This window comes from Ursus maritimus, unplaced genomic scaffold, assembly GCF_017311325.1.
Source record: "Ursus maritimus isolate PB19 unplaced genomic scaffold, ASM1731132v1 scaffold_11, whole genome shotgun sequence".
Classification (NCBI taxonomy): domain Eukaryota; kingdom Metazoa; phylum Chordata; class Mammalia; order Carnivora; family Ursidae; genus Ursus; species Ursus maritimus.
The window spans coordinates 39,458,638-39,483,516 of NW_024423453.1; the positions used below are offsets into that span (position 1 = coordinate 39,458,638).

A 24,879-nucleotide genomic window follows, 5' to 3' on the forward strand; every position below is an offset into this window, starting at 1 on the left:
AGGAGAGCTTCTGCAGACAACTGGCCTGCAAGATAAAGAGGTGGAACACAAGAGCAGAGCACACGCACCACACACAAGAGACATTTCCCAAAATGCCAGGCCCTGGGCACTACATAACCTCGTTTTCATAATGCCACCACTCTCAGGAGCAGGAGACAGAAATGGCTTTACCAACACACAGAAGAAGACAAAGAATTAGATAAAATGCCAAAATTGAAGAACTTATCCCAAATGAAAGAACAAAATAAGGCCATGGCCAGAGATTTAAGCAAAATAGATGTAAGTGATGTGTCTGATTGAGAATTTAAAGCAATGATCATAACAATACTCAATGGGCTTGAGAAAGGAAGACATCAGTGAGATGCTTATCTTACAAATAAAAGAGTTAAAAAAGAATTAGAAATGAAGAGTGAAAGAAATAAGATTACAAAAATAGTTCATGCAATCAACGGAAGGCTAAAGAAGCAGAGGAACAAATTAGTGACCTGAAAGCTGAACAAAAGAGAGAAAGAAGAATTACACAAAATAAGAATAGACTTAGAGAACTCAGTGACTCCATCAAACATAGTAACGTTCATATTATAGAAGTCACAAAAGAAGAAGAGAGAGAAAAGGGGGCAGAAAATTTGAAGAAATAATAGCTGAAAACTTCCCTAATCTGGGAAAGGAAACAGACATCCAGGTCTAGGAGGCACAGTGAATTCCCATCAAAATCAACAAAACAGGCTAACACTAAGACATACTGTAATTAAATTTGCAAAATATAGTGATAAAGAAAAAAATCTTAAGAGTAGCAAAACAAAAGAAGTCCTTACTTACAAGGGGAAACAAGCTGGAGATTTTTCACCCGAAACCTGACAAGCCAGATGGGAGTGGCATGATATATGCTATGTGCTAAATGGAAAAATCTGCAGCCAACAATACTCTATCTAGCAAGGCAATCATTCAGAACAATAGGAGAGATAACAATTTCCCAGAAAAACAAAAATTAAAGGAGTTTGTGACCACTAAACCAGCACTGCAAGAAATATGACTGGAAAGGAGAAAACAAAAACAACACTATAAAGGCAGGAAACACAAAAGCAGTTGTACAAATGAACATCTCTGTAAAAATCAGTCAAGGAACTCACACACACACAAAAAGGATACAAAATATAATAACATTTCTAAAACATGGGGAGATTAGAAAAGAATGGGTTCAAACATGAACATCAATCAACTTAATATAGACTACTATTTAATATATACAAACCTAATGGTAACCATATATTAAAAACCACTAATAAACATGTAAAGAATAAGGAGAAAGAAAACAAACATATCACTAAAGAAAATCAGCAAAATATGAAAGAGACAAAGACAAGAAAGGATCAGAGCAAATCTGCAGAAACAACCACAAAACAATAAAATGGCAATAAATCTATCCATAATTACTTTGAATGTTAATGGACTAAATGCTCCAATCAAAAGACATAGGGTGTCAGAATGGATAAAAATAGAAGACCTATCTATGTGCCTTCCAAAGAGCCTCATTATAAACTAAAGGACACCTGCAGATTGAAAGTGAGGGGATGGAAAAACATCTATCGTGCAAATGGAGGTCAAAAGAAAGCAAGTGTAACAATACATGTATCAGAAAACCAGACTTTAAAACAAAGACTATAATGAGAGACAAAGAAGGGCACAATAATAAAGAGGACAATGCAACAAGAAGATATAATAATCTTAACTATTTATGCACACAACATGAGAGCCCACAAATATACAAAACATTTAATAATAAATATAAAGGAACTAATTGATAATACAATAATAGTAGGGGACATTAACACCCCATGTACATCAATCGACAGATCATCTAAACAAAAACACAACAAGGAAACAATGGCTCTGAACAACACAATGGACCATATGGACTTAACAGACATATTCAGAACATTCCAAACTAAAACAGCAGGATACATATTCCTTTCAAGTGCACATGGAACATTCTCCAAAATAGAACACACACCAGGTCACAAAATAGAACTCAACAATACAAAAAGACTGAAGTCATATCATGCACCTTTTTAGACCACAATGCTGTGAAGCTAGAAGTCAACCACAAGAAAAAATCTGGAAAGACCACAAATACATGGAGGTGAGACAATGTGCTACCTAAAAAATGAATGGGTCAACCAGAAAATCCAAGAAGAAATTTAAAAATACACAGAAACAAATACAAATGAAAACGCAGCAGTCCAAAACCTTCGGAATGCAGCAAAAGTGGTACTGAGGGGGAAGTACATAGCAATGCAGGCCTACCTCAGAAGGCAAGAAAAATCTAATATAAACAACCTAACCTTACACCTACAAGAGCTAGAACAAGAACAAACAATGCCTAAAGCCAGCAGAAGGAAGGAAATAATAAAGATTAGAATAGAAATAAATAGTCTAGAAACTAAAAAACAATAGAACAGATCAACGAAACCAGGAGCTGGTTCTCTGAAAAAAATAAAATTGATAATCTTCTAGCCAAACTCACCAAAAGAAAACACAAAGGACCCAAATAAATAAAATCACAAATAAGAAAGGAGAAATAACAAGCAACATCACAGAAATACAAACAATAGTAATAGAACATTATGAAAAACTATATGCCAACAAATTAGACAACCTTGAAGAAATGGATAAATTCCTAAAAACACATAAATTACCAAAACTGAGTCAAGAAGAAATAGGAAACTTGAACAGACCGATAACCAGCAAAAAAATTGAATCAGTAATCAAAAAACAATCGCCTAGGACCAGAATGCTACAAAGGCAAATTATACTAACATTTAAAGAAGAGTTAATACCTATTCTTCTCAATTCCAAAAAATAAAAAAGTAAGGAAAACTTGCAAATTCATTCTATGAGGCCAGTATCACGCCAATACCAAAACCAAATAAAGACACCACGAAAAAAGAGGAACTTCAGAGCAACATCCTTGATGAACACAGATATAAAAATCCTCAATAAAATACTAGCAAACCAAACCAACAATATATCAAAAAAAAAAATCATTCAGCACGACCAAGTGGGAATCTCCTGGGTTGTGAGAGTAGTTGAGTATTCACAAATCAATCAGTGCGATACATCACATTGATAAAAGAAATAAGAACCACAAGATCGTTTCAATAGATGCAAAAAAAAAAAAATTTAACAAAGTGCAACACCCATTCATGATAAAAACACTCAACAAAGTAGGGTTAGAGGGAACATATCTCAACATAATAAAAGTCATAATGAAAAACCCACAGCTAATATCATACTCGATGGGGAAAAACTGAAAGCTTTTCCTCTACTGTGAGGAACAAGACAGGGATGTCCACTCTCACCACTTTTACTCAACATAGTACTGGAAGTCCTAGCCACAGCAATCAGACAACAAAAAGAAATAAAAGGCATTCAAATCATCAAGGAAGAAGTAAAACTTTCATTATTTGCTGATGGCATGATAGTCTACATAGAAAACCCAAAAGACTTCACCTTTAAAAAACTGCTAGAACTGATACACGAATTCAGTAAAGTCCAGGATACAAAATCAACGTACAGAAATCTGTGGCATTTCTACACACCAATAATGAAACAGCAGAAAAAGAAATTAAGGAATCCATCCCATTTACAAATGCACCAAATACAATAAGATACCTAGGAATAAACCTAACCAAAGAAGTGAAAGACCTATACTCTGAAAACTATATAATACTGATGAAAGAAATTGAAAGAAGACACAAAGAAATGGAAAAACATTCCATGGTCATGGATTAGAAGAAGAAATACTGTTAAAATGTTTATACTACCCAAAACAATCTATAGACTTAATGCAATCCCTAATAAAATACCAACAGCATTTTTCAAAGAGCTAGAATAAACAATACTAAAATATGTGTGGAAACAGAAAAGACCCCAAATAACCAAAGCAACTTGAAAAAGAAAAACAAAGCTGGAGACATCACAATTCCAGGCTTCAAGTTATATTACAAAGCTGTAGTGATCAAAACAGTATGGTACTGGCGCAAAAACAGACACAGAGATCAATGAAACAGAATAGAAAACCCAGAGAGGAATGCACAACTACATGTTAAATTAATCTTCAATAAAGTGGGAAAGAATATTCAATGCAAAAAAGACAGTCTCTTCAACAAATAGTACTGGAAAAGCTGGATAGCAATATGCAAAAGAATGAAACTGGACCACTTTCTTAACACCAAACACAAAAATAAATTCAAAATGGATTAAAGACCTAAATGTGAGACCTGAAACCATAAAAATCCTAGAGGAGAACACAGGCAATAAGTTCTTTGACATCAGCTGTAGCAACCTCTTTCTAGATATGTCTCATGAGGCCAGGGAAATAAAAGCAAAAACAGACTATTAGGACTTCATCAAAATAAAAAGCTTTTACACAGTGAAGGAAACAATCAACAGAACTAAAAGGCAACCTACAAAATGGGAGAAGATATTTGCAAATGACATATCTGATAAAGAGTTAGTATCCAAAATATATAAAGAACTTATACAACTCAACACTCAAAAAATAAATAATCCAATTAAAAATTGCACAGAAGACATGAATAGACATTTCTCCAAAGAAGACATACAGATAGCCAACAGACACATGAAAAGATGTTTAACATCACTCATCACCAAGGAAATGCAAATCAAAACTACACTGAGGTATCACCTCACACTTGTCAGAATGGCTAACCTCAACAACACAAGAAACAACAACTGTTAGTAAGGATATAGAAAAAAGGGGAACCTTCCTACACTCCTAGTGGCAATGCAAACTGGTGCAGCCACTCGGGAAAACAGTATGGAGGTTCCTCAAAAAACAAAAAATAGAACTACCATACGATCCTGCAATTGTATTACTAGGTATTTACCCAAAAGAATACAAAAATATTTATTCAAAAGGATACACACACTCCAATGTTTATAGAAGCACCATCTACAATAACCAAATTATGAAAAGATTCCAAATGTCTACCGACTGATGAATGGATAAAGATGTGGGAGGTGTGTGTGTCTGTGTGTGTGTGTGTGTGTGTGTGTGTGTGATGGGATATTACTCAGTCATAAAAAAGAATGAAATCTTGCCATTTGTAACAACGTGGATGAAGCTAGAGAGTATTATGCTAAGCAAAATAAGTCAGAGAAAGACAAATACCACATGATTTCACTCATATGTGGAATTTAAGGGAAAAAAAAAAAACGAGTGAAGGAAGGGGAAAAGAGAGAGAGGCAAACCAAGAAACAGAATCTTAACTATAGAGAACAAACTGATGGTGACCAGAGGGGAGATGGGGTGGGATGGGTTAAATAGGTGATGGGGATTAAGGAGTATACTTGTGATGAGCACCCATGATGTATGAAGTGTTCAATCACTGTCCTGTACTCCTAAAATTCATATTACACTCTATGTTAACTAAATGGAAGTTAAGTAAGAAACTATAAAGATAAGTAAATAAATCAAGCTAGCAAGAAAGCAAGCAAGCAAGCTCTGTAGAATAGATAACATTTGAATTGAACCTGATAGACCCTAAAAACAAAACATCCTAAAACTATAGTCAATGGCCTCATCACACTGCTGTATAAAAGCTCCATACTGCAGAATTTCCTTATAGGAAAAAAAACGCATACGTTAAGAAGTCATTTCCAATAAGCAACTTATAATACTCAAAATTCCTATTCTGTGGCTGGCAAAAAGATAACCTTTTGTTTAACTAGCTCAATTATTTCTTTAAAAAAAAAAAACCCACATCACTTTAACACTGGATAGTGAATTTAAATGAAAAAAGTTTAAGTGTACCCTAAATACAGCACACTCTGAGTATCCAAGCACCACATTTAAAAGAAGTAAATCTCTGTTTAAATTCTACAATGAGTAAAACTCAATCACCGTAACAGAAGCAAATCAGTAGCAACTTGAGAAAACAGGGATAGAGAATGATTGCAAAGAGGTACAAGGAACTTTCTAGACTGAAATGGTTATTACATCGTTGTGTATATGTCAAAATTCATCAAACTGTAAATTTAAAATATGTGCATATATACAGTACATAAATTATACTTCAACATGTTGATTTTTTTAAAAAGAGGTAAAACTGACTAAGCTAAAGGACAATGAAAAAACAAAGACCCTATTTATAAATGAACACGACTACAGAACTGGGTTAGGACAAGATAGCAGAAAATAAAAATGAACACTTAATACACATCTAATAATATGCAAGAAGTATGGGCATATTTCATAATGAAAAAGACCAAAAAGGCTTGTGACTTGTGACCATTGTTACCATTCAATTATTAATTACACAATTATATAAATATTTAGTTGGATAGTAATTATGCTGGATTTTGGAGATAACAAAATAGAGTGCTTGTCTTCAAGAAACTTATAGTCCGATGGGAGAGAAATAAAAACCACAGGCAACTTAAACAATGAAAGATATAACAGGCAATGAGAGCTCTGAATGAACACTAGACTTAGAAGCCTGGGGCAAAAAGAAGTCAAAGAAAGCTTTCCATTTCCAGAAAGACTGCTGTGTAGCTGGAAGCTGGATTATTTTATCTATAAAAATTCACTAAGCAGCCATGATGTGCCAGGGACTGTGTTGAGTACCACGTATACTTTACCAGGCAAAACAGAAAGAGTTGTTACCTTCACAGGGCCTTGAGTACAGACGGGGAAGCTGACAGTAAAAAAGTAACAAGGGTTACAGGTATACCTAAAATTGGTGGTACATTCTATGAGGAATGCTAGAATGAGGATAAGCAAAAAGATACCAACCAAAGATACCAAAGATAGATATGATGATCTGTGAAGAGACAATTAAGCTGAGTTCTGAAGGATGAAAAGAAGTCAACAATTAGAGTCACCAAATTTGAAGGAGGGAAATTTTAGGGAAAGAAAAGGCACATGCTAAAAGATAAAATTATGATGGCACAATTTGGGTAACTAAATAGTTCGGCATAGTTTGAGAACATATAAATTGAGCGTGAGATTATAAAAATAAAGTGGTAAGAAATAAGGTCAAGCAGTTAAGCAAGACCTAATAATGAAGGACACTTTCATTACATGGTACAGAGCTGGTTTGCTTTTCTTCTCCTGTCCCCACCTTGGTTTGTTTCAATTATCTACTTTACTCAAAATACTCATCACAACTACAAAAAGGAAAAGTTCATGAAATAAAAAGTCAAGAGCAGTAACATTAATGTCACATATTTAGAAGAGATAAACTTAAAAAGGAGAAGAAAACTAGGGTGCCTGGTTGGCTCAGTTGTTAAGCATCTGCCTTCAGCCCAGGGCGTGATCCCAGAGTCCTGGGATCGAGCCCCGCATCGGGCTCCTTGCTCTGCTGGGAGCCTGCTTCTTCCTCTCCCACTCCCCCTGCTTATGTTCCCTCTCTCGCTGGCTGTGTCTTTGTCAAATAAATAAATAAATAATCTTTTAAAAAAAAAAAGAAGAAGAAAACTAGATTTAGAAAAAAAATTATAAGACACTGAAGAAGGGAGAAAAATTTTACTATAAAGATTCAGGGAAAAAAAACCTCAAGTAGCAAAAATCCAAACATAAAACTGAAATAAAAGAATCATAAAAATCATATTAGAATTTTTAAATTCATAATTCAGGGGTATAGAAAGAAACACCTGAATCTAAAAGACCAAACGTTATCTTATAACCGTCATGTGAAAAAAAATATTTCCAAAATAGGAACAATCTACATATTCTGATAAAAAAAATTTTAAAGAAATATCAGACTAACAGTATTTTAAATTAAGTTTTGCTGCTAATTAATTACTCGGACAGGATGCTAGGCCAGACTACATGGTGCTTCTAGTTTTTCTATATACTCTATGCATTTCTGATAAATGGGAAAAGAATAGATGACCTGGCAGAACGCTCAGACAATAATATGTGATTTACAGGACATGAATGCAGCTACCATAAGATTTATCTGACAGCCCTCTCCGATAGTAGACTGTTGAGTATCCGATGGAATGATTTCTAGTCTAGAAAGTCTACTACTGAGTAGCCATACACATTATTTATTTATTAGATGTTTTGGGTTGAAACCATTTTTAAATGATGCACTTCACAATGCACAGTCATAAATTTAGCTTTAAATCCAAGAAGGGAGGTAGTGTTATTGGAATGTATGTCAGACTGAATTAGGATGAGCAAAGCAACGCTTTTATAAAGTGGCCTTGAATGCAATGTCAATTCTTTCAAAAATGATATTAATGTCAAATGAGCATGATACAAACACTAACACAATGCTAGAATAATATTACTTGAAATATTTAGCATTTTCTTTAAATTCATATAGATTTCCACAAGGTTTATACACATATACAACAAATACCAGGCACAAATAAGTTACATGCTTGTGAAAAATTAAATATGAAATATAAATGAGAGTCTGTTCAATTTTTTTTCTATGCATCAGAGAGTACACAGTTTCCTGAAAAATGTATACAATCTTATTTTAAAGAAGTAAAAAAAATTTAAATCAAGCTTTGAAGATTAAGTAGCTCTTGAATTATTTTACATGGGATTCAATATATGAATAAACCTAATTTAACAAATCTTCAGTATTTAACTTTACTCAAAAATGTAATGCTGAGTATGTTAAGAAAACTTTTCTACTCTAAATAATAGGATTTTTGCCTTAACAATGTTAAAATGTAAATGAGATAAAATACGAAATGGTGTCTAATCAACCTAATAGTGAATAAGTGAATATTGAAAAATATAATCCTAGTTGAAGCTTCAAGAAAATATATAGTGTGATCTGTTTGGTCTTAACGACAGCAAACCAAATGTGATCATTTCCACATTTCTTAAATTTAGGCCCTAATCTTTCTTTTGTAATAAAATGTGGCTAATTCAAACACCTTGTTAAAAAGAATGCAAAAAGAAAGTAAGTTCTGAATGGATTCAAAGAAAATAATCAGAACATGGCTGATTGTCATGAAATTAACACCAACTAATTTGTAAAGTTTTAAATCAAATTTGCAGATGTTAAGTTCATAAGCATATCCCATTACTTATGTGATTAAAAAGGAGTTTTTGACCTGATCTTTCGATCTTTGGCACTCAATCCTCTCCATCTCCCCTTAAAAAATTAATTAAAATTTTAGCAATATGCTAGCTTTTCACTTCCCACCCTATCTCAGACTAAAAAAAAATTATCAATCAAACTCAAGCCATCCCCACCCAGTATCTGCAAAATGTCGACTTCAAATTCAATATCATATCTCAAGCTTTCATGTAGAAAAAGACAGTTCACTTCTTAACAAAATAAATCACTTTTGTGATTGCCAATCTGACCTCTTTGAATTAGGAAAATTCAAAGTGAAAAATGTAATTATCACCCCGGAACAATCTGTATACATCTGGAGCTAATTCTGGCTTCATTTTTCACATCATTTTTCACACTGTGCTACATCTTATAGAGATGCCATGGAACTTTTGAAGAACTCATAAAAAATTGTAAGGACTTCAAATAACCAATAATGTATTTGATTTTATTCAAACAAAAATCTTGAGAATATCTGATTTATGTAACTTACTCCACTAAGTGATCTTCATATCCCATTTGATTGGATTAGTATTAAACAGCAGTGTGACATACATGATAAATAGGTGCATTAAAACATGTCATTCTTCATCTTTTTAGCATCTAACATTCAACTATGTAACATACTATCTGAAACAGCTCTGATGTATCAAGAATATATTCAATTCTTCTGAACTAAAAAGTGGAACAGTGTTATCAAAATTCACCTTTGAAACAATTATATCTGTATAAACAATGTCATACTTTGTAAAGAAATATCCAAAATGGTAAGCAAATACTTCTTAAAAGTAAGGGTAATTTTGTATTGGGTTAAGAATGGCATATGGTAATTCGGATCCAAGAAATAAACAAGCAATTATTTCAAATCAAATTAATGAAAAATTTTCTACATTAAGCTTTTAAAGGAATGGAATTTTCTAAAGGAGATGATTAAATTATAAAAACATGATTCTTGCTAAATCTAAGGATAATAAGCTTACTAGAAACATAACTACTCCTCACAAGTTCATTATAAAAATCCATTAGGTGTAATCTCTAGAAGTAATTGTTCTTATTGCATTTTATTGACAATGCATAGTATTGATTTTTCACACCTTCTATGATTCTTTAATTTGTATTCATGAAATGTCCATCAGCACAGTCTAAATAAATTTGGCAATATAGGTGCTAAAATGAATAAATTGATGCAAAGAAACATTAATTTTGCATTATCCTTATTCGTCAGGCAAGTAAACCACAAGAGCTGTAAATGAAGGTCAAAGGTTTTGAAATGGGTCAGAACCCTTGACCTCTAAACCAATACCCTTCCTATTAAAAAAGACTATTTTAAAGTTTTAAGTAGGGGAATTTACTACCAGCAAAATATCATGTTTAAAAGACTACAAAGAAAACTCTCAATAAAAATACTCATGTTTAACTGCAAAACAGGAAAGAAAAACCATCACAAGATACATGATTTTTACTAAGTTTTCTAAAAATCATTAAAGTTTACCACGTGAGGTATAAAATTTCTGAATATTGAAAGCAATTTTGCTTTAGGAATTTATTTACTACACCTTATTATGATGGCTGCCATATTTTTGTTGATGTTTTCCCAAATCTACTCTGTATGTCAAAAATAATTAGCAATGACAAGAATTCACAATTATTTATCACTCATTTTATAACCTCTACACAAAAGGGAAGTAAACTCATTATTCCTAGGGGAGTCAGAGTGGCACTCCACAAGGTACAGAAATAAATCTGTTTCTATAACCTTAATATATGCAGCAAAAAATTTTAGCCACCTCAAGATCATTTTTAATGTGATTCTAAAAACCTGTTTCTCATTCATCTGTTCTCTCTCAGCACTCACTACAAAATTATCTGCTAGTATCAAAGACAAGAAGTAATCCTTGTGCAATACAAATAAAATTATTTTTAAAACTGCGAGCTTAAACGCTATTAGAGCAAAAATTTCTACTAAAACAATTATAACTTCCTTGTAAAATAAATTCATGTAAGAATTTACTTTTAATCCAACATTTATTCCTGTTACTCACCTGAGAACACAGTAGCATAACCAATTCCACAACCGAACTACTAGACTTCATGCAAACCAGACCTATTTTAAAGAGAATTTAAAAGAAAAATTACAAAGTAAAAAATAAGTATGAAGGATCTGTTATACAACTTTATCCAAACTGGTTTTTAAAACAAAATTTAACATCTTGCTAAGAACCAAACCCACACATATTTGATCATATGAGTAAACAAAGTACTCTGCAATTACTTTAAACTTGGTATCAAAACTACCACGATTTCATTTGTAAACTAAACTATTTCATCTCAGTATTCAATGTACTAAAACATGAGAACTCCATATATAATGACATTTCACAATACTGAGAAATGTGCACAACATATGCCATATTGATCAATATCATCTACATTTTGTTTTGGAGAGAGCTGATTGTTATACATGCAGAGAAGGGAAATGGCTCCCTGACCTTTGCTTTCTCCACCACACTCTCTCCCTTCAACCCTCTAGCTATCAATCAAGTTTCCATTTTGTTTCATGGCAGCAGACATCCCAAACACTCTTATTAGTACCTTGACCTGTGACCTCACACTAAACCTTAACAGAAGTGCAAGCGTTCTGTTATATATTCTTGATTTCTTATAAATAAATTCATTTACATTTTCTCTTTTCTGTTTTATTTGTGTTCACCAAGAATATCTAAGGAAGGAACTTCTAAACAATTAATACATATCTGAAGACTTCCTTAGTTATGGTTACCAACAAAATCGTAAAAAGTTCATTCAAAGAACACTTCATAATCAGTATGTTAAAAAAGCAATGCCCATAATTAAAAGCACTAAATTACTAAATTACATTACTAATAATCAGAAAAATTGTAATTTTTCATTCTATATTTCTCTAAGCAAACACAAGTTTAGAATCTAGGGTGTAGCAACTAAAATAATTCCCGGTGGCCCCTTACACACCCTACAAAATTATCTTCTTTCTTTCTTCCCATGAAAGCTCTTGCACGCATCCCATCCCATCCTATTCTCTTTCTTTAATCTTCTAGCTCTGCAGTTCTTTTTCCTTACCTCTTTTATTCATGCTACCTCATACCTATTGATGGCACACACTGCCATTCTGTAGCCTTATAAATAGCATTCACGTTTAATAGGTTGTTCCCCCTTCACTTTTTAAAAAAGAATGATTTTTCTCAATGTCTGAAAAATGTATAATATAGAAATAATGATGCTAATAGTGTGATCACTAGCATCAAAATTAGATACAGAGCATATACATGTTGCATTAAGAAAGCAGGTCATTAACTAGACTAAATTATGGTTTCTGTAGCGCTGAAATGAACATAGCTCTGCAGGCTAATACCAACGCCAAAAGGAAGGGCATAGGAATAGTCCATCTCATTGCTGGTGCAGCCCTCTGCTGGTCCAAAACCTTGTCACTTTACATAAAATTGTAAACAACCAGGAAGTTCCATATACTTCAACTTACAAAAAATAAACTCAGATCTTTCTTCACTTAGGTCATTATTCCTAACTGCTCTATTCTAGAGAAACCAGAATTCTTTAATGGCAAAACACTGGGCTCTGATCTGGCTCAGCCTTTTTTATCCACTCAGAAAAAGAACAATAATGACAAAAAAGGCATGGGCCATCCAAAGTTAGAACTCAATGACCAATGAGTTGAGTTTTCAATGATAGTAAAATAAATAACATTCACAGTTTGATTAGAACAATTCATGTGTTTTTTTGGAAGGGGATTTTGTAGATTTGTAAAGGATGGGGAGGAGGGCCAAGGTGGATTTTAAATGAGAAAGGGCTTTAGAGGACAAAAAAGACCTATATTAGATCTCTAATAATAAGCTCCATGTCTAAAGGGTATTTAATACTGTAAACAAAAATATATAACCTTGGGCACAAACAAATAAGAAATATCACCAATAAAGGACTTGGTATCAGGCTGCACAACTTAATCATCTCTCTCTCTCTCTCTTTCTCTCTCTCTCTCTCTCTCTCGCCCTTGGGTGACACCAGTTGCAGGTGTGAAAAGGAAGAAATGAATTGTAAACCAATAAATCTGTCTTCAGATTCTAAGAATTATCCAAAGGAAGGCCCTAAAACAATACTTAGAGTGAAGTTCTAAGTTGTTGTAGAAATATTAATTTCGTTTATACACACACACATCCAATTATTGCCCCAGTCAGCAGAAAGCAAACAAGGTACTGTAGCCTCAGAGATCTGAATACGCTCCTAATCCAATTTCCCTAAAAGCTTCTCAGAATAATGGTAGGGTTCATTTTGCTTGGTTTTATTTTTGGTTTGTTTTTCAAAGATATGCAATTTTAGTCTCTTCAAAAAAGATAAACTCAGAATACAAAAGCCAAGAGTTTTATACTCTTCTGGAGTTTCATGACCAAAGACAATTATAATTTCTTCACCCAAGACTATTCACCCCATCTCCATTATCACTGCTTTTCCTTACTGCTAAATTCAGAAATATTAAATGACTTACCAGATTTTAAGCTAGCAACATAACATCTAAACCCATTGATCTGTCTAAACTTTCAAGCAGACCATGAAAAATAGGCATGACCACTTGCCATATGGAATGTAAGAAGCCTTTTTAAAAATATGTATTTTTAAGTCAACTTAGTTTATATAAAAAGAGATGATTACAAACATTATTAGAAGTTTTAATAATAATTTAAGCATAATGAACTCAAATTCTTATTCTATATTTCTCTGGTTTTAAAGGTATTTGTATATATCCTAAATGAGCAAGGCCCTTTGGATACAACTAACTGCTCCTCATCAATGTATAAACATGATATCCACCTTGTAAATACTAATTCCAAATTTCAAATAAACTTCTAATAGGTTCCAGCTTATCATTAATTTTGGTTCTTTTTCTGCATCATCAAATGCAGTACTTTGGAAAAGCTGAATCATTCAAAATTTTGTTGAAAAGATGACAGCCATCTTCTTTGATCCAGAATTATAAAATATTTTCTTCTTTAGACTTTCAAACACCATTTAGAATGATCAATCCACTGATTTTTTTTCATTTCTACATGAGCTTTTCCTTCCAATAACTCTCATGAAACACACTTGCCTTTTTTATTCACTTAGAAACTGCACCGAGTAAATTGTGGTGTGTAACTATCAAAGCCATGGAAGAACATGTCACAAGCCTTTTTAGCAAAATAAGATGTTCCATGTTCTTGTCAAAAAACATTGCATAAATTTTGTACAATGAAGTCCTTTCTAATGAATGACATACTAAGAAAATTAATTTCCTTTTTGTCCACAGAAATATACTGTGCACTAATGAATTCTTGAGTTTGATAAAATTTATGCGTGCTGCTCTCTCTCTTTTTAAATTCATCCTCAGATGGTCTAATAATTGCAAAATGTCTTCTGTCAATTTTTTCACCTTATCATTAAGGGCAGAAAATAAACAATTCTGAATTCTTAATTAACTTCAATGAAAGCTGAAAATAAGACCACAAAGATGGTATCCACAGATTTCTTTTACATCGATTACACTGATATTTCTCAACCTTTTTTTTTTCATTATTGCTCCCCACTAGGAAGCCATTTCAGACTATTTTTTCCTTAACTGCACCCTCCATGAAATTTTAATACTAAAGATATACTGTATCGATGTACTGTGGCCCATTGGAGAGTGAGAAATCATTCAATACCCAAAATGTTTTTGCCCTCCCCAAATACCAGTTTTTATTCCCACTGAGAAAACAAATTTCTATCTTCTTAAAATATGATCCAGTACTTGGGAAATGCAGTAAAAACTGAGGGTGATCCAAGAGTGAGGATTTATTTTCTTATTGTATCATAATTCTAGGGGCAATTCCAGTATTCTTGTCTTCTCATTATTTTATAGTCCTTACTGTAGTAGGAAAAACAGATAAATAATTGTGAAATAGCAAAATGTTTTAAGGTATAGGAAAATTAAGATCACAAAGACCCTATAATGAATCTTAGATTTATAAAAACATGTCCAATGAACTTACATATAGTAATTGTAAGATAGAATAATTTTTATTTTTTTAAGTAATTTTCTCTTTGTTTTTGAAAGACCTCTTCAAATAAACAAAAGTAATAAAATATCAATCCTTACAAAAGGTTGAAAGAGAGGGTTAATATCACTAAAATTGAGACAATCAGAAAATATGTGGTTCTAGGCAAGATGTAATAGGGAGTGTGACCTCTAATTAAACTTTTAAATCTAATCTCAAGCCATCAGAAAATAAATGGGACAGAGAAACCATTAAATGACATCATCAGGAAACAATGGCCACAGAGTGCCAAAATAGTAACATTCTACAGAACAACCAACCAGATTTCTTCAACAAGCCAATAGCACGAAAACAGAGGGAAAATACGGAGAAACTATTTGATATTAATAAAGACTTAAAAGATACAACCAGGGGCGCCTGGGTGGCCCAGACATTAAGCGTCTGCCTTTGGCTCAGGTCATGATCCCAGGATCCTGGGATCGAGCCCCGCCATCGGACTCCCTGCTGGGCAGGAAGCCTGCTTCTCCCTCTCACATTCCCCTTACTTGTGTTCCCTCTCTCGTTGTCTCTCTCTGTCAAATAAACAAATAAAATCTTTAAAAAAAAAAAAAAAGATATAACCAAATGCAATAAACTGCTTTTGTTTGTATATTAATGAGAAGAAAATGATTTATAAAAAGACACCTAAATAAAGATGAATATGAACTGAGTATTATATGACATAGAGCCATTATCAATATTAGGTGTAATCACAGCAATTATGATTATGTAAGAAAATATCCTTTTTTACATGGATTACTAATTATTTAAAGGTAAAACGACATAATGTCTGGAATTAAGTACTAAAGCAAAATAAAGGTAGGTAGATATAACAAACAACTATAGCAAAAACAAAGATGGTTTGCGAGTCGGTTATAAGTTCATGGTTATTTCATTTTCTACTCCATAAATATTTAACATATTTAAATTTTTTTTAATAAAAAAAAATCATTTAAAAAAATGTAGAAGTAATAAATTTTCCAGTGTCTAGGCATACAACTACTGACTTACAAAGGCAGGATTAAAACCAGGGTCTCCTGTCTTGAGTCTAGTGCTTTTTGTACAGTACCATGCTGTGAACAGTTCTACTCAAAGCTTTGTTTTACAATGCACAAAAACGACTACCCAGAACATTCCTCACAACTTAAAATACATACATATTAAGCATAAAACTCCTAGATTTCTTTTGCTAATTTTATGAATACAGTCCAATGCGTAGGCACTGCTCAGGTTTATAGGTAAGTAAGAGTGCATCATCTTCCTTGTTATCAGTTTAGCAGAACGTACCAGTAAGAAACTGATTCTAAATTCAATTTTGTTCAAGGATCTAGAATTGGCAAGTTTAGTACTTCTGAGTATCTTGTTGGATCTATTATAAAACTCAAAGACCAAATAAAAAACAACAATGTTTTGCTACACCAAAAAGCTGTAATTAATAATTCATTTTACAATAAGGAAATATAGTTCATAAGTTGTCCCACCACTTTAAAAAATAAACACTTAAAATGTGAAGTATAGATTAGGGAGAAGTCCTTCAATTTTTCTATTCACTATTTTTCAAATTTTATTACTTCATTAGATCTAATTGTCTATGCATAGCCTAATAAGTTATATCCTTCAGCAGATGAAGTAAATTTCTACCCCAAATTAATTAAATATTTCTAAAACCTGAATTTCTTCAAATAAATTCAATGCTACTTTTTCCCTCTGTGGAAATGAGATCACTCATCACCAACTCCATATATACCTATAGCACAGATGATAATGAAATCCCTATTTCAACTAAAGCTTATTACTTACAAAGTGCTGATATCCCTCAATTAATGCTAAGATAAAGAGTATCTTAAACTATTGAACTACCTCTACCTTGCATTTCCATATTCTTATTTCTACAAAAAGAGTGGTTTTTTGGGGGCACCTGGGTGGCTCACTTGTTAAGCGTCTGCCTTCGGCTCAGGTCATGATCCCAGGGTCCTGGGATCGAGCCCCACGTCGGGCTCCCTGCTCAGCTGGAGGCCTGCTTCTCCCTCTCCCACTCCCCCTGCTTGTGTTCCCTCTTGCTGTGTCTCTCTATCAAATAAATGAATAAAATCTTTATTAAAAAAAAAGTGGTTTTTTACAAGTTTTAAGAAATTGTTCAAGAGATCATCTTGTGACTGTTACTAAAAAAATTTATAACTAAAGGTGTAAACTGATATTTAAAGAGACCAGAGTATAAATAATTACATTTTTCTATGATTTTTCACCTTTAGGAGAATCAAAGTGTTTTATCCATCAACCACGGACACAGACAAGCCAGATTTAGCAAACTTCTAGTCCAAATACTTGTAAATAAAAAAAATCAATTCTATATTATCACTGATGAAAGTCTTCTAGCCTATCCTTAAAAAATTCTAGTTATAAGGATGAAGATTAGTATTTTGAAGTCAGTTTATTAAGCTCTTAACTAGAATTGTTTGAAAAGCTATTCTTTGTTGAACTGATATCTGCTGTCAGAGATAGCACTTGGCTGAGTCACCCATTCTAATATTAGGAAACATTCACTTACATGCCAAGTGCCCCATATTAAAAAAAAAAAAAAAAGTCCGAATACTTCTCATTCATTCTATAAACAGCATGGTTTCCAATCCACTCAAAACCAACTCTGCATGCTCTCTACTTTGACACCATCTCAAAGTATACTACCTATAAATGATCCAGGAATCTATGTATGATATAAGCAGGATAGAGTACTACTGTAACTTCTACTTATTTATAAAACAGAATTCTACTAATAAAGACTAATAACACATTCCTCATTTTCCTAATATGTGGCAATACAATATTGTTTCTATGGATCTTAAGTTCAAGTAAAATCCCAGGTAAATGCCCACTAATTACTATAACACTAATCTTTCCAATTCTCCATTCTCACAGTTCATTTTAATGCATTAAAAAAAGAAATCTAAGTCATACTTCTTTGGTTCAGTACGTACTTTTCTGCTTCTTCCAAATCACTCGTTAAAAATCCAAATCAGATTAGAATATTAGATGAGACATATTTTTCAAAAGATACAGCCTCTGTAAGAAACCTTGTCAAAGGCTGAAAATACTTGAGAACAATGAAACTCCATGCATCTCATATTATCCGTTTAAATTTTAACCTTGAAACTTAAACATAAATTTAAATAAATATTTGTAAAGTGACATACAGAAAAATCACTTACTTGTTCCTTCTATAAGCAGTTCTTGTCCATGACTACCCAAAAGTGTCCGAGAAAGAAAAGGTGCAAAATCCACAAAAATTTCTCGCAGAAGAGGAGCTGCCTTTTCCAAAGCATGTTCAAGCCTCTCTGTAATACTGATGGAAAGATGTTATCTGAACTATTCATTAGAATTTACAACTTTCAGTTTTTAAAATGAGTTTCCAAAGCAATGTAAAATTCATGAGAAATTAAAAATTACATAAAGACTCATTATTGCTATACATATCATTCTGCTGGAATACTCTTTATTATTAAGTTCTATATTACCATCCCCAACCCTGACAAACAATCTGGTAAACAACTACTCTAAACACAGCTTTTATTGGAAATCTTAATGGGTCAGCTGAGAGCACTTGATTTTTAACACCATTATAAACTAAAAAAACTCTACCAAATTCTTATCAAATTTGTCTATTCATGGGGCGCCTGAGTGGCTCAGTCAGTTTAAGCGCCTGTCTTCGGTTCAAGTCATGATCTCAGGGTCCTGGCATAGAGCCCTATATTGGGCTCCTTGCTTTAAGGGGACTCTGCTTCTCCCTTTCCCTCCGCCCCTCCCCCAACTAGTCCACACACTCTCTTTCTCTTTCTCTCGCGCTCTCTCTCAAATAAATAAAGTCTTTAAGAGAAAAAAATTTGTCTATTAATAAACCATCAGCACCTTCAGTTCAAGAATTATGTCTTCATTTCTAAGTTCTCTGCTGCAGCATACAGCATAGACTCCATAAATATTCATAAACTGAATTAGTTTATACCCTTTTTTCATTGACATCTTTATCTCTAAGAATTTTTTTCTAAAGCAATCTGAACAACTTTTCATTTGGAATTAGTATACTTTACTGGCACATTTATAATGATCTCGATTTACACATTAATAAGTCTCTGTGACCATATGCACATATACACATATGTATACACACATAAACACATATACAAACACACACACGTATATATTTAATGAGTTAAACAAGCCCCCTGCATTTCAGGAAATTCAGAGGTATCCAGAGCTTTAGTTCCTAACTTATAAACGAAACATATACACAAACAGCCACTACTTATCTATTTATTCACACAAGGAGTACTTCTTAATACCAACAAGAGTTGCTACTGAAACTATCAACTGTTAAGCTGATGGAAATTTCTTCTGCCAATTAGCATCTCGTCCTAGGTACTATCCTTAATACTATTCCTCTCTACTTATAGAGACTCATCTCAGGATAATATCACAACTACAAGATTAAACTTACAGCACTCTCATGCCAATATCTGTGGAGTGCTATGGATTTTCCAGTTGTGGAAGGAGGATCAAGAATTCTGACCATGAAGGCTCTAGTGGTAGAAAATATTCCAGTATTCTAACTCAGAATTTGAAATGCACATGCCCAATTTAAAAAGGTTAATGACAGTAAAAATCACCTACTATTCAGTTTCACTATGGCTTTGGTTGCCTGGCTATAACTTATTTTAGCATTTTTTTAGAAAACAAACAATGAATTCTAAATTTCCAGTTTATAATCATATGAAACCTAAGTCATAAGTTACTACCTGTGTAATTAAATATTTGTTTTGCATGCAGCACTTATTAACCACAATAGCCACTTCTCATAAACTTTTACATCTCATAATCTTTAAAAAGGAACTTCTAAAACATTCAATCCTCTAAATGTCACTTATATGTTTTTTAAAAAAGAAATAGACAAAAGAAAGTTACTAGACAGTTCAAAGAGTCATCAAAAGGAATACATCCAAATATCCAAGTAATAGCTTTAATACCTCATATTTGAAACTTGGTCTTGTGAAACTGAGCCAACTGTTGGCACCGAGGGCAATCTTGCATTAGATGATCTACCACCTATAAAATAAAATAACCATTTACAGGAATTTTCTGTTTGATAAAGGTTTAAATAAAGAAGTTATCTTTATACCAAGTCAACAAAAAACATTACAGTGCACTTTTAAATGCCCATTATAATTTGGATAACATTAAAATCTACCAATTAACAAGGTCTTTCTTTAATCATTTAATATGTAAATCTTAGTTACAAGTTTGATGATTACACCAAGTAACCTATGATCCATCAGCTGCAGAGGTAATAGAAAACTAAATTCTGCCTCACTAAACTGGAGTCATGATTGCTTCTATCCAACAAGTGGCAACAGAGATTTAGAAGTAGACACTTTTTAAAATAGAAGCAAAACGCATAAACAGCTAATTCCAAATTTAGCCTCAAGCACATAAACCTCCACTTCCATAAAAACTGACCTTATTCAGTCACAGAATAACTTATGCTACAGCCTGAGTCTAGCCTAACAAACATAACCCAGTCAATACCTGAGAAACCTTTCTTAAATGATTCAAATAGAAGTTATACTCCCTCATTTGTAGCCTCAAAGTAATTAGAAGATAACCTGTTGGTGCATTTGTCATACTATATTTCAATTGATTTTTAAAATATCTTTCTTCATACTATACTAATCTTTTTTTTTTTTAAGATTTTATTTATTTATTTGACAGAGAGAGAGACAGCCAGCGAGAGAGGGAACACGAGCAAGGGGAGTGGGAGAGGAAGAAGCAGGCTACCAGCCGAGGAGTCTGATGCGGGGCTTGAACCCAGAATGCTGGGATCACGCCCTGAGCCATAGGCAGATGCTTAACAACTGCGCCACCCAGGCGCCCCTACTATACTAATCTTTTTAAAAGCAGAGACCTCATCTTTTTCATCCATCTCTTTCTAGAGCCTAGAGAAGTTGACAATAGAAGGTCCTCAATGTATGTTAATTCCGGAAAGTATTCCCTTAATCATTCCCACCTCTCATATTTTACAGGTCAATCTTCCCACCTGGTATATACTTCTCTATTTCCTACTTTTTAATGTCCCTCTCTTTGTTCAAACTACCATGTAAAACTGATTTCTACCATGTGATCTTATTTTATTCTCCAACGAATACTTCCAGATACCCTTAAATACTCTTGTATATTTTGTTGAATGGCCAATTCATCCTCGTATATTACAAAATGTTCAAACTATTTTATCCTATACAAGAATTATCATCTTTGTTTTCAACAGATAACTGTTTACTTGGCAAGAGAAAAATAATCACCAGAAAAGTAACGCTGGAAGAGTAAAAGAACAGATAGGAACAAAAACAACTTATATTATGACAAGTCTTGAAAGAGTGAATCTAGAAGACTAACCTGGTAGGATAATTTACTGAGGCTTAAGGAATTCTAAAAGCTCAAGAAAGGGGAAAAATAAAGTTCCTGTTTAAGAATTAGGATATATGGGATAGAACATCATTCTATTTAAGCTAGGAGTAGGACCTAAGGAAACAGAACAGCCATTTGCTTTTTCTAAGGCCAATATTAGGAAGAAAAAGAATAAACACATACAGTGTCCCTCTATGACACAGGGATTGTAAGAGTCACTGGATTCCAACTGGGATGATATCCTTACAACCTGGAGTCTATAGATACAGGAGACATGCACATCTTTCTTGCTTGCAGCTGTAATTCACTAAGTAAACTTCCAGTTTCTGAAAGCAGTATCTTAAATGGGTGCCAAGTTAGTATTTGGGTAAATACATCCTGAAACCCCATCAAAATTCTATAGAGGAGCAGTCCAAAAAAGACAGGAAACATACTGAAACAAAGAATATGCAAAGCTGATACACACGAGAAGAGTGGCTCAAAAGATCCTGGAATCTATGCACTATCAGAGGTCTGATGCTTTTGATCTGTTCTCAAAACTTTAGGCATAGGTATGCTGGAAGCACCTAAAAGGCCACAAAGTGGTGTGGAAAGATAAATAAAGGAGAGATAGATGAAGAAATGCTCGTCTAGCATACATAAAGAAGATAGAAACAGCTGAAAAGGTAGAAAAGCAGCCTCTGACAACAGATAATATTGATTAGGCCTGGTGATATTGATTAGGCCTAGTGTTGTTAGGAGCTGGCTTAGAACACACAACTAGGTCTTGGTGTTCTCTTGCTGAATATAAACAATTTCATAAAACATCAACATCAGACAAAGCCATGCTGCGATCATGCTGAATCAACACAAAAAAATACCACCACTTAATCATGTACCAACAGACAAAAACATGAACTCCATCCAAGTAACAAAGATGGTCAAACATCTCAAATCCTAATATGAATGACTGACTTCTTTACAAATTGTAGCTTTAGAATTCCATGCTTCCAGATGAGCTTTATTAGGATATCTCATCACAGAATTACCCATGCTTCCAAACAGTACCCAATTCAGAAGAAAGCCCCACTGCCTTAACCCCTCCCTAAAATCACCTAATATAAGCTCAAACCCCATAATAAATCATTTCTAACATTCTATTACTGACATGTCCCAAATTTCCCCATTGTGTGCATTCTCCCTCACTGAACTAACTTACTCAGCCAAAGATTTATTCCTGGCGGTCTTTGGTTAGAGCACATTGATAGAGATTTTAGATGAAGTCAGGAAGAGAAAGATAAAAATCATCACATTATTTTAAAAGAGTCAGAATTAAAGAAATCTCTAAGTAAGAATTCTTTTCCATAATAACCTGTTTCATCAGGATAAAATGCACATCTTTTCACATGGTAGCATTTCTCACATCAACACGTTTTATAATCAAAGGCATCTTAACAATTGTAGTCAGACATAGTTGAGATCTAATTGTAAGAGGAAACAGTGGACGAAATCAAGAAAGCAACAGATTCAAATCTGAGGATATGGTAAAAGACTAAGTAAGGAAGAACTGCGTAACTGTCTAAGATCTTTATTTTGCCAGTCTACAACCTCAAGACCACATAAACTAGAGGCCCAGAGGAAAAACAGTTGCATAATTCCAACATACTGTGTAAGTATAATGATTTACTTGTAGTGAAGATGAACCTCCAAGATCTGTTCCAAAAGTGTAACCCATAGGAGACCATCTCTATCACCCCCCTCACTACAAAAGGACACCAAATGTGGCAGTATATTTAACTGGGCTTAAAAGTATAGAGTTCTTTTTTTTTTAAAGGGGGGGGGCGGCTTGGGGGAGGGGCGGGGGGAGAGAGAAACTCCCAAGCAGGCTCCATGCCCAGCACAGAGCCTGACATGGGGCTTGATCTCACAACACTGAGATCATGACCTGAGTGGAAATCAAGAGTCATACGCTTAACTGACTGAGCCACCCAAGTGCCCCAAGATTTTCTTATTCTTAATTTGCGTGGCCCCCCTAAAAGAAACCAGATTCCTGAGTGAACACTGAGGACTGAAATAAACATGCAGCTTTATTCACTCATTTATTTATTGAAAATTATCTTTTGAGAACAAATAGAGGACGAGGTATTGTTCTAGTTGCTTGGGATATATCAGTGCTTATATAAACAAAAAGTTCAGCCCTTGTAGAGGAAGACAGACAATAAATAATAAAAATAATAAATAAGTTGGAAGCTAGAAAGTGGTTGTGCTATAGGAAATAATAGAGAAGACTGAGGGGAAATGGAAGCATGGGGTGGGGGTTAGTGACAGCTGGTTGCATCTTTAGATATGATGGTCAAGGTGAAACTTAGGGAAGGTGACCTACGAGCAAAAGCCTAAAGGCAGGAAGAGAGTTAGCCAAGAGAGAATCTACATCTGAGAATCTGTAATCTTGTGTTACACGTAAAATCAGTTATTTTCCCAATATGATTACAACAGAAAAATACTGTGTTTAAAGAGCAAAAGGGGCCTCTTTTCCAAACCTTCTTAAACTAGTCAGGCCTCAAGCAGTTAGCGTGAATAGATCACGGAAAGCATTTGCACAGGGATGGGGGCTACACTGACCCACAGCAAGGTATAAAAGATCAAACAATGTGAAGAGGGCATTTAAGCAGAAAAGAAAACTAAAAAGAACTTTGAGGTAATGATTTGAAATTAAGGACATTTGTGTGAATTCACGGTTTCACTAAATACAGGTAATATATAAAAGTATATATGAAATATATACCCTCACTCAACCACGTATCCAAATATAGTCCCTAGTTCTGTCCACTGAGAGGACTTGGGAGCAAAAATAGCCTAACACCTCATGTCCAAATCTGGCTTCTAAATACTATTCTTCACTAAGAAAGAGAAATGACCAATTCAAGGTCTACTGGAGAAAAGTACACAATGAGCTTGAAACATCTAGTTTTGTTTTTTAGAAAGCAAAGATATGCCCAAGGAATAATAGGCCATTGTTCACAAAAACACAGAAGCCAGCTTGAAGAGACTACCACTCTCCAAACTGGAGACATTTTGAGCATAAAAATAAATAATGATAATAACTGACTACAACTCATCCAATAAAATAGGAAGTCAAAAAGGCCATACTGATATGATAAATTAACAATCTGAGGAACAGGATATTTAAATAATTTCAAAGTACTTTCCCACAAAACACTTATTAAAAACAAAAGGGAAAG

General features: G+C 33.7%; 1 protein-coding gene across 1 annotated transcript in view; it reads right to left on the reverse strand.

Annotated features, from left to right (window-relative positions):
* Nucleotides 1-24,879, reverse strand: part of LRBA (LPS responsive beige-like anchor protein) — a 762,114-nt gene that overhangs the window by 523,066 nt on the left and 214,169 nt on the right. Inside the window, exons 32-34 of the mRNA XM_040626351.1 lie at nt 20,224-20,302; nt 18,415-18,548; nt 11,153-11,214 (exon numbers count right to left, since the gene is read on the reverse strand). Coding sequence (XP_040482285.1) covers nt 11,153-11,214; nt 18,415-18,548; nt 20,224-20,302 — 275 coding nt within the window. The remainder of the gene's footprint in view (nt 1-11,152; nt 11,215-18,414; nt 18,549-20,223; nt 20,303-24,879) is intronic.